The sequence below is a fragment of the Narcine bancroftii genome, chromosome 1, assembly GCF_036971445.1.
Source record: "Narcine bancroftii isolate sNarBan1 chromosome 1, sNarBan1.hap1, whole genome shotgun sequence".
In the NCBI taxonomy this organism is placed as follows: domain Eukaryota; kingdom Metazoa; phylum Chordata; class Chondrichthyes; order Torpediniformes; family Narcinidae; genus Narcine; species Narcine bancroftii.
The window spans coordinates 467359659-467371672 of NC_091469.1; the positions used below are offsets into that span (position 1 = coordinate 467359659).

The window sequence follows — 12014 nt, forward strand, 5'->3', positions numbered from 1 at the left end:
TAATGTCAAATCTGTTGAAGCAGCCTTAAATTGTCATTTTTGGAGGGGCGGGGAGGAGGGGGGAACCACCCTTAATAGTCAGGATTTTATCATGGCATGGTTAGCCCAGAGGTTAGTACAGTTGCATAGCGGTTAGCACCAGTGACCCAGGTTCAAATCCAGAGCTATCTGCAAGTAGTTTGTACATTCTCCCTATTCTCCCTATGTCTGCGTGGGAGGGGGAGGAGTTCAGACCAACCTTTAACAGAGCCATAATCAGCTCTCACCTCTCCTCTTAACATAGCCAATTAACACTTTTTGCCTGTTGGTGTGTATTCCTCTCCCTCCCATTCTTTCCCCACTTCTCTCAATTGTCTTTAATTCAGATGCCTGTCTGCTTTTTTCTTATGCCTTGAAGAAGGCCTCAGGCCTGAAATGTCGGTAATATATCTTTACCTCCTTTGGATGCTGAGACACCGGATGATTTCCTCCAGTATTTCTGTGTGTTAAAGGAAAACTTCCCTCTATTTAGTTCATCCAAACCAGTGTGGTCTTGTACACATCTATTCAATCTCTGCTCAACTTTCTTTGCCCCGGAGAAGTGTGCTTATAGAGGTAGAACACACCATCTGGGAGTCCTTAGAGATCAATATATGGCTTTACCCTGAAAGGCTGACCATTCTTTTTCTCCCATTGATGCTGCTCGAACTATTGAGTTCTTCCAGCAGATTGTGTTTAACTTTGGATACAAGCCTCTACAGTCCCCTGTCTGTCTCCAGAATAGATTTCAAGATGTTTTCACTCGTGGAAGGATCTGATGTACAGGTACATAGCTTCAAGAGAAGGGTCCCGACATTTAAAACCATGATTATGTGGAAATGTTTTTCTCACAGAGAGTGCGGTATCTCAGAAATTTTTCACATCAAGAGAGCAGTGGAGACTTGCTCATTAGATGTGTTTAAAGAAGAGGCAGTTAATCGATTAAAGATTGGTGTATTGGATGCTATAAGTGTTCTGGCAGTGGCTTCGGGTTGATCAGCCAAGATAAGATGGAATGGTGGGACAGGCTGCTAAATAATGAGCACCTTCTCTGTAGTGTGGATTATGGAACATCATGTGGAACCTAGTGGGAATTTGGAGGGTCACGCGACCTCTCCGTCTGGAATGTAGTTGGATGTCGCATCACCCGTGACTGGGTTCTACTTTATTACTGTATTTGTAGGAGTGAGCAATTGCTCGTATCAGTAGTGTTACGTCCAATGTGACTAATTATACTGTGTTTTGTGATTGAGATTATTAGTGTGTGTCATCCCTGTTGCAATCCCCTTACGAATGTATTTTAATAAAGATCCTTCCTGTGTTGAAACTCATTGCTCTTTGAGCCCACTGAGCTTTTCCCTTCCTACACATGTTCCTATTTCTTGTGTTCTCATATTTGTTATACAGACTTCTGGGCAGGTGAACATGGAATATTGACAGGAGCTTTTGGCAAAGCAATCACTGATTGATCTGTTGTCACTCATGAATCCCTCTCTTTTAACCGTATGCCTATTTAATGTAATTTAGTTTAGGTATGTAGCTGAATAACAGGCCCTTTCAGCCCATGAGTCCCTGCCGCCCCAAACTCACCAAGTAACCTTCAATCCCCTTAAGTTTTTGAAGGGTGAGAGGAAACCTATGAAGATATGAGCAGAACGTATAAACTCCTTACAGACAGCACCTGGTTCTAGCAAGGTGATAGGGTCCTGTTCCTGCATTTTAGACCCTGCATTCTTTCTTAATTTGAAATGCGTACTCCCCGATTAATTACTTCCGTCACTTCTGATTTAATTCAATTTTATGAGCAAATTTTCTTTCATCATAAAATTTGCAGAGTCCTTTTTGTTCAGAAGATTGTTTATTTGTCATTTCAGATATCAGAAAATATGCTGGCTGACTGTAGCCCAGGCTGAGATTGGATGTTCTGCTCCTGTATATTGGTCTAGCTCTTTCTCAGAAGAAAATGCTAAATATAAATTTCTATTGGATTTTTGATGCTTTGTAAAGCATTTGAGAATACCAGAGTGGTGTTTTTATTAGAAAGTGTGATCAGTCAATTACTCGTATTCATTGAAAGTCTAAGTGCCCTTTTGCCAAATTTGATGTGAATGGATTTTGTGAGCGACGTGAAATCCAGCTGCAAACATTAATTTCTGAACAGTTCTGAGTGGGGTGGAATGCCTTTGGAAAAGGAGTGACTGACTAGGTTAGTGTGGAATGAGAGGATTAAGTTCAATAGCATCTTTGCATAAAAAACATTGCCCCCTAGAAAGAGGGGGCATCACCTTAATGTGCCAAATAGGCTCTTTCTAGGGGGCAATGTTTCTATGCAAAGATGCTATTGAACTTAATCCTCTTGTTCCACACTGACCTGGTCAGAGCATGTGCTGGGTGGTGTGGATCCTTGATAATTACTGCTGCTCTCTGACAGCAGTGTCCCCCATAGATGTTCTCGATGGTAGGGAGGGTGATGTCCTGGGCTGTGCCCACAACCTTTTGTTGGGCTTTATGCACAGTGGTATTGGTGACGATGCAGCTGGATCAGCAAAATTCCAGCAGAAACATTTCAACTCGCATCCTAAGGTGTTGACTTTTCTGAACTGTTTCAAATAATGCATTTAGGTTGACATAAAAATTGCATAAAAGGATCTTTACCATTTTAAAAAATACAATTTTTATTGCCTATTGTTTAGTGCATTAATGGTTATTGGGGTGTGATTTCTAAGGTTGGGATCAAATGAGCGTAAGGCATGATTTTGAAAGTTTTCATTTCTTGGGATGGTGCCTTCTGCTTTGCACCACGATCTGGTGACCAGAAAGTAGTTTCACTTATTTATTCGCTCACACCACATGGATGGTGTTCGTCAGGCCAGCATTTATTGCGCTTAATTACAGCTAGCTGTCCCTGAGCTGGTGAGGAAAGAGTTCAGTGAGAATCAGAGTCTTGGTTCAGTAACGGATAGGAGCTTTGTTCTCTGAACCATCAGTCCAGGACTCTGGATACTCTTTGACATTCCTCACTGCTCATGCACACAAACTCAGCAGTGGTGGAATAAGAATTATTGCAGGAAGGTTCTGGATCATATCATTCCAAGTATTGTACATTGTTAATTTTTTTGTGATAAAAGGTGTATATGATGAGCTATAATGCAAATTGAATAATAATCAGAAAATTATTGTCTTTTTCATTTCAAAATTGATGAGAAAATAATGCCTTTCATTCAATAGTTTTATCTTTGATCTGTAACATTTTGAAAGCTTATGGCTAATGAGTTTTTATTTAACTGTTGCATCTGTGCAGCCTAGAACTGAGAGCATTGAACAGCATAGCTCTTTGGCCCTTGATGTCTGCATTAAACAGGATGCCAAATTAAACAAAATCTCTTTTGTCTGCACCTGATACATCTCCCTCTATTCCCTGTATTTTTATGTGTCTATCTAAAATCCTCTTGAACACTACTATTGTATCTGCTTTCATGCTGGACTGACAGCCCATTCCAGTCACCTACCACTCTTTGTCTCTTAAAAAAAACTTATCCTACACAGTTCCTTTCAACTTTACCCCCATCACCATAAATGACAATTTTATCCTGGGAACAAGAGTCTTGACTAAATCCCCTTCCACACTTGGAAGTATTCCCAGGAATCAAATGCCAATCGGCCTTTAATGTGCCCAGTGTGAAAGCAAAATCAGCTCAACTCTGGCGTCAGATGATGTCATCTCACGCCAGGGATTGTAGACCTCGACCCCAATGCAATCCCCAGCGTCTGCAGATCCTGGTGTTACAATCAGGCAAGTGTGAAATGGGTAGTTGCATTGTGGGATTGGAATGACCCATGTTTTTGTGAGAATGCCGGAAGAAAAGATTAAAATGAAGGTATAAACTTTGCCATGGGAAAGTTGCAATGGGAACGAGAGGGAGAGAGGAAATAAATAGCAATAAACAGCTATAGCAAACAATTTATAAAGACTATGGGGAAAAAAGCAATGGTGGACCTGACTTCCCAGAATGCTGTGCGGCATAGACACCCCTCTGTGAATGTTCCATACATGCAGCCCTTTCTCTGCCGCATGGCATTCTAGGAGGTCAAGTCTGCCATCGCTTTTTCATACAGTATTTATAAATTGTACACTACAGCGCTACCAACATTCCCACCCTGTTTAAAAATTATCCACTATTGCTCGCACTTTCTCATGGTCCCTTATAAAAGTTTATATAGGTCGGCACAACAACAACAGGGCCTGAAGGGCTCATACTGTTCTGTACATAAAGCTTAATTATGTTATAATCAGGCATGATTAATTTTGTTCAAATATACGATCATAATACATTGATCAGGATTTAGGGCAGGTCCACCATAGCTTGAACCGTTATGACATCACCAGTAGAAAGTAGAACAGTCCTACCCCCGGGGATGGCTCCTTGCAAGTGTGAAAGCATTCAGTGTCCCAGTTTGGAATGGTCGAGTGTGAAAAGCCAAACCCCCATTCCTCTCCAGGACACTGAACAGCCAATTTAGTGGGATGCAAGTGTGAAAGGGGCTTTACACAGTCGATGCCTCTAATAACTTTTATAAACTTCTATCAGGACTCCTCTCGCCCTCCAGAGAAAACAACTCAAGTCTGTCCAAACTCTCCCCATCGTTCACGCTCTTCTAAACCAAGCAGTATCCTGGTAATGTCTTCTCCAGCCTTATCAAAGCCTCCACATTCATCCTGTAATTGCACATTATACTCCATGTGCAGTCTCATTAAAGTTTTATGCAGCTACGACATGACTTCCTTACTCTAATACTCAGTGCCTCACCAATGAAGGCAAGCAAGCCCTACACCTTTTTTACATCTCCATTTATTTGCATGGGCACTTTCAGGAAGCTAATGCAACATAAAATATTTGATACTTCTTTTCCTATATATGGTAAAAGTAGGAGTTATTGAGTCAGATGTATTTATGCTGATCAAGTTGCTTATCTGAGCTAGTCCCACTTACCTGTGCTTGGTCCTTATCCTTTTAATTCTTCCCTATCCACATATCTGTCCAAATGTCTTTGAAATGTTGTAATTGTACCCACCTCTACCACTTCCTATGGCAACTGATTCCACATAGGTGGTGGGGAGTGGGGCGGGCAACCGACAGACGGACAGCCAGGGTGGAGGGATGAAGCGGGCGGGCAAGCGACCGACAGACTGGGAGGGGAATCTTACTCTTACTCCTGTGAGTGTGTAATGCGTCATTGGTTGGTTGCGGGACGTTCCCCAACCCCCCCCTCCACCCACCACCCGAAATTGCCAGAGAGGGCAAATTCCCGGGAATTTGGACAGCAGCATGAAAGGCCCAGGAGGTCCTGCATTCCCAGGAATTTCACGGGGTCCAAATAGGGTCACCACTCTGCTGGCGGCATGAAAAGGCCTATTATGTCACGTTTTTTGGTCTCAGTGCCCTTTCCGATGAGGGCAAGCGTGCCAAATCACTTCTTCACCACCCTATCTATCTATGTTGCCATTTTCATGGAACAGTGTGCCCTTAGGTCTTTCTGCAAATCCCAATGGAATTCTTTGTTGAGTAGAACATAGAAATATTACAGCACAATACTGGCCCTTCGGCCCACATATTTATTCTGAACATGTCCCTAGCTTAGAAATTACTAGGCTTTCCTATAGCCCTCCATTTTTCTATCCTTTATGTATTTATCCAAAAGTCTCTTAAAGGACCCTAACATATCCACCTCCACTACTGTTGCCGGCAGCCCATTCCATGCACCCACCACGCACTGTTTAAAAAAACTTACCCCTGACTTCTCCTCTGTACCTACTCCCAGCACCTTAAACCCGTGTCCTCTTGTGGCAACCATTTCAGCCCTGGGAAAAAGCCTCTGACTATCTACACAATCAATGCCTCTCATAATCTTAAACACTTCTATCAGGTCACCTCTCATCCTCTGTTGCCCCAAGGTGAAAAGGCTGAGTTCACTCAACCTGTTTTCATAAGGCATTCTCACTAAACCAGGCAACAAATCTCCCTTGCACCCTTTCTATGGCTTCCACATTCTTGCAGTAGTGAGGTGACCAGAATTGCGCACAGTACTCCAAGTGGGGTCTGACTAGGGTCCTGTATAGTTACAACATCACCTCTTGGCTCCTAAATTCAATTTCATGATTAATGAAGGCCAACACACCATATGTCTTCTTAACCACAGAATCAACCTTCGCAGCTGCTTTGAGTGCCCTCTGGACTCAGACCCCAAGATCCCTCTGATCCTCCACACTGCCAATAGTCTTATCATTAACATTATATTCTGCCATCATATTTGACCTACCAAAATGAACCACTTCACCCTTATCTGGGTTGAACTCCATCTGCCACTTCTCAGCCTAGTTTTGCATCCCTATCAATGAGTAATCACAGATGATTTGGCAATTAAAAACTGGCAGTCTCCAGAAGTTTGGGTCTGGTGAAGAAAATTTTTCTGTTTTGTGTTAATTTAAGATAGGAAATGTTAAATCTTGCCTATTATTGTATGACTGGATGAAACCAAACTCATGTGCATAATTTGATTACAAATCATTTTAATGGAGCTTAGCCTGATAGGTGTGTCGAGGTTTGATTTATATTGGGTTCCACGGTGGACTTATGACATGTGAGGTATTTTCCGCTGAGCAGTGAGGAGGAAGGGTCCGTGTCTCGTCACTGCAGAATTCATTTGGTTCTGAAGTAAGATTATTAAGATGAAAGCTCCAAGAAACATTGATATCTGCCCCATAAACAATGATATCGAGACATGTGTGCCTGAAAGTTTAGTGCATAGATGAGCTGGATAGTGTGAACCTTTAGCTAGTGATTCTGCATCGAGTCCACGCTGCTGAAGATCCAGCTGCGCTGGATGGGTCACGTCTCCAGAATGGAGGACCATCGCCTTCCCAAGATCGTGTTATATGGCGAGCTCTCCACTGGCCACCGTGACTGAGGTGCACCAAAGAAAAGGTACAAGGACTGCCTAAAGAAATCTCTTGGTGCCTGCCACATTGACCACCGCCAGTGGGCTGATAACGCCTCAAACCGTGCATCTTGGCGCCTCACAGTTTGGCGGGCAGCAACCTCCTTTGAAGAAGACCGCAGAGCCCACCTCACTGACAAAAGGCAAAGGAGGAAAAACCCAACACCCAACCCCAACCAACCAATTTTCCCCTGCAACCGCTGCAACCGTGTCTGCCTGTCCCGCATCGGACTTGTCAGCCACAAACGAGCCTGCAGCTGACGTGGACTTTTTACCCCCTCCATAAATCTTCGTCCGCGAAGCCAAGCCAAAGAAAGAGAGAGATTATTTTCACTTGACCTCTGATTTCTGCATCTGACCTATTAAAATTAGAAGCAAGCTGCAATCAGCTTTATATCCAGAGGTAATACATACAAACATCCTGAGTTGAGTGACCAGGTATAGCTGCGTAAATGTATTGTTATTTATACTGTAGTTTCCATATTTTTCTTCATTACATTTTCTTGCACTTTTTTAAATGCCTTAAATCATTGGGAAGTAAATAAAATAATTTAGAAAGTGGTAGTTCTGAGCAGGAGTCTCAGGCTGCATTCTCCTGGGACCTAATTTAGACATACAGCACAGTAACAGGCCTTTTCAGCCCAGGACCCCATGCCGCCCAATTAACCTACAACTCCCGTACATTTTGAAGGGTGGAAGGAAACCGGAAAAAAACCCACACAGATACAGGTAGAATGTGCAAACTCCTTAAAGACAGCATGGGATTTGAACCCCAGGCCCAATCACTTGCGCTGTAACCGTGTGGCGCTAACCGCTATGCTAACTGTACTAATTTTGACTAGTCAAATGGATATCAGAATCAGTAATTATTGTCATGAACATGTATCACAAAAGTCATTGTTTTGTGGCAGCTTTACTGTGCATTACAGTTGCAAAGATAGTTATAAATTACTTCTCTATAAACACACTATTTTTAAAAAAAATTGGCGCAAAAGAGGAGTAAATAGAGAGGTAGTGTCTGTTGGTTCATTGTCCAGTCCAGGGAAGAAGCTGTTCTTGTACCGTTGGATGTTCGTCTTCAGGCTCCTGTAAACTCCTTCCTGATGGTATACAGCAAACAGGCTTCGTGGCAGAACTCCGCTTAGAAAATTAACCAGCATATTCTTACAGCTACCATCAGAACCAGTGTTTCATTTTCATTTCAGCTTTCAATATTAAATGATTGAATTGTAAAATCTCTTGAATCTATGGATTATTATATTCTTGTAATCAAATGGCCTCACAACCACAAATGGTCAGGGAACATACGCAGTTAAAGATGGCAGGTCTCTTGAAAGCATTAATGTGGAGGGATATCAATAGCTTATTGGCCACACAGTAAATAGGGTGGTAAAGAAGGCGCATTATAAGCCTGCCTTCATTGGGCAGGGCATTGAGTACAAAAGAAAGAAGGTAATTTTGCAGCTACACAAAACTACACTTGGCAGACTGTGCAAATCTGATCACCCCATTGCAAGAAGGATGTGGAGGAAAGGATACAAAAGAGAAATATTCGGATTTAAACACAAGCTGCTGTGGGAAGTCAGTAGGCCGAGCAGCAACTGGTTTAGAGGGGTTGAGCAACAAGGAGAAGTTTAACAAATTTAGATTGTTTCCTGTGGAGTTTTGGAGGCTAGAGCAAAAGCATCAAATACTAAAAGAAATCTGGAGGGGGTAAATTTAAAGTAGATATGCAGGGCCAATATTTTACATAGGGGGTACTTGGAACAGACTGCCTGGAGCAGAGCTAGCAGCAGGTCAACATTTAAAAGGCTACTAGATAGACACAAGAATATGAAGGAAATGGAGGTATATAAATCATGTACAACCAGAAGAGTTTTAATTTGATTTGGACACCATACTTGCCACAGACAGGAGGCCTGTGGGGCCTATTCCTGTGCTGTTCTGTTCTTTGTTCTACGTTGTATGTTACCTTAAAAGCTAAGTGTTTCCATGGTTTAAAAAAAAATACATTGGATGAGTATAGGAATGGGCCACAGTTTTCGCTGGATAATTCAGATTTTTTTTTAAAAAAACGTCAGATCTCTATTTTTGAATGAATCTGCTTATTGAAGAATAAATCGTTCTGTGGACGCATGGAATGATATATTTGGACACAAATTTAACTTTTAAAAAATTGCCTACTTAATTACTACAAACTGAAATTAAAGAAAAATATTGTAAATGTGTATTATTGGTTATAAGAAAAGGCCAAGTTTACCATTTGGGGAAAGTTTCTTTCTGAAACATAGTCAGACTGAAAAAGGTCTTTGCTCACAATGTTACCCTGTATTTCTTGTTCTTTCTTTTCTGATGGTGATGGAAAGGCCTTCTATTTTTAGAGCTTCCATCTTTACTAAATTGAAATGATTGGACTTGGTAGATAATTCATTTTGACAGCAATTACAAGCCCATAGCCAATGCATAATTCATTGTTGATTGCTTTAATGAAAGTGCCTGCGATATTCTACTGGTGCGCAGCCAGCAAGGATTTAAGTCATGAGTCCTTGACCAGTCCCACAGTGAAACAAATTGCACCAGATTTTATAAAACAAAATGATCACTTACGTAGCTAAGGATTTCAAAAGTCTATGACCCAAGCTGCCCTGAATTTGGTGCAGAGCATCTGTTGTGATGGCAACGTATCCATTTCTGGTGTAGAAATTTATTCTGGGCGTTCCCATTCAATAATGGCTTGTTTTCTTTATTTGCAGGAGACATCACACAGAAAGGGTATGAAAAGAAGAAATCCAAACTTCTTGGGGCGTACCTGCCGCAACCTCCAGGTATGTTGTCACATATGGGGGAGAAAAAACCCTTATCTGTTCAACTGCACAACAAAATTAAATGTAAAATAAATAGTACCTTACCCTGCTATTATAGGTTGAATTTGCAAAGGTCTCAGTTCAATGGTTGTTGGGTGTGTGGTGATTTTAAAAGTAGGTTTAAAGCTTCTTTGCACCACAAAATGATTTCAGATTTATTGTCAGAGTACATACATGACCTCACATGTTACCCTGAGATTATTTTTCCTATGGGCGTGGCACAATTACCACTTTGGGAGTCACTATCTGGACCCTGCACACCAATGGCATCACGAAGAAAGCACGTCAGTGTCTCTACTTCCTCAAGAGTTTGCGGAGGTTTGGTATGACATGAAAAACTCTGGCAAACTTCTATAGATGTGTGGCAGAAAGTGAGTTGACCTGCTGCATCATGGTCTGGTATAGGAACACCAATACCCCTGAGTGTAAAACTACACAACATACACACGTTAACAAATAAAGGACTATAAATGGATAATGAATGTAAACAAACTTACTACTTTGCTATACAGAAGGAATTGAAAGAAATCAATGAAGTACAATGAGTCCCTGATTGAGTTTGTTGTTGAGGAGTCTGATGGTAGAGGGGTAGCAACTGTTCCTGAACCTGGTGGTGTGAGTCTGTGGCACCTAGACCTCTTTCCTGATGGCAGCAGTGAGAACAGAGCATGTAGTGGATAATAGTTTCCTGTATTCTTGATAGTGGAGTGGGTTATGCCTGTGATGTCCTGGGCTGCGTCCACTACCTTTTGGAGGGCTTTACACTCAGGGGTATTGGTGTTCCCATACCAGACCATGATGCAGCAGGTCAACTCACTTTCTGCCACACATCTATAGAAATTTGCCAGAGTTTTTCATGTCATACCAAACCACCGCAAACTCTTGAGGAAGTAGAGGCACTGGCGTGCTTTCTTCGTGATGCCATTGGTGTGCAGGGTCCAGATAGTGACTCCCAAGAACTTAAATTTTCTCACCCTCTCCACATCTGATCCCCCAATGATCACTGGATTATGCACCTCTGGCATTCCCTTACTGAAGTCAACAATCAGCTCCTTGGTTTTGGTGACATTGAGTGCACGGTTGTTGTTGGTGCACCATTCAGCCAAATTTTCAATCTCCCTCCAATATGCTGACTCATCACCTTTCTTTATTCAATCCACTACTGTGGTATCATCAGTAAATTTATAGATGGTGTTATTGTCGTACCGAGCTACACAGTCGTAGGTGTAAAGTGAGTAGAGCAGGGGGCTAAGAATGTGGCCCTGTGGTGCTCCGGTACTGATGGAGATGGTGTAGGAGAAGTTTTTACCAATCTTCACTGATTGTGGTCTGGAGGTGAGGAAATATATGATCCAATTACATAGTTGAGTTCAGGTCTTGGAGTTTGCTGATCAGTATTAAGGGGATGATGATACTTAAATGATTTGAGATTATAATTTATAAGTGTTGTTCAATCATCCAATCATTGTGGATTAATAGGGAATGCTTAATTAACTGTTAATTATTTGAACATAAGCATAAGAAAACTGAAGACGAGTAGATAATTTGTTTCACCTCCCCACCTGCTGTGCCTGTTTCCCATTCAGATTATGACTAAACTTCTACCTTAGTGCTACTTTCAAGTCAAGATTATTGTCACTTGATTGCACAAGCACAACTTCTGGTTCTCGGTGCCAAACTCGCAGGCACGCAACCAGACATAACACACTTACAGACAAGTAATGCATATGCAGGACAAGTATCCTATATACAAATAAATAAATAAAGATTGTTTCATGAATATGAGAGTATCGAGTGATTAACGTGAGCAGTTCCTTCGGCTGTTAAACATTCTCACTGTCTGCACAAGCCTCACCTCTTAATTCCCTTTATATCTAAAAACCCAGAAACATGCTCAGCTGTGACAAAATTGACCAAGCCAGCACCATAACAAAAAAAAAGCTTTGATTTGCTCAATGACCTCATTGTGTTATGTCATAGACATTTTGCAGGGATTTCATATTCTAATAAATCTTCCATGATTCAAGTGAGATTTGCAAATTTTCTGATGATGAAGCTGTTGAGGTCAGTCAATGGCAGGATAAATTAAGTACCAGATGCTACAAACAGGAAATTATAGTGGCTTTCCAAAGGCTT

General features: G+C 41.6%; 1 protein-coding gene across 7 annotated transcripts in view; it reads left to right on the forward strand.

Moving 5' to 3' along the window:
• Positions 1-12014, forward strand: part of LOC138751857 (disco-interacting protein 2 homolog C) — a 661234-nt gene that overhangs the window by 390135 nt on the left and 259085 nt on the right. For all 7 annotated transcript variants that reach the window (XM_069914709.1, XM_069914705.1, XM_069914708.1 and 4 more), the window contains exon 2: positions 9768-9839. In XM_069914709.1, coding sequence (XP_069770810.1) covers positions 9768-9839 — 72 coding nt within the window. The remainder of the gene's footprint in view (positions 1-9767; positions 9840-12014) is intronic.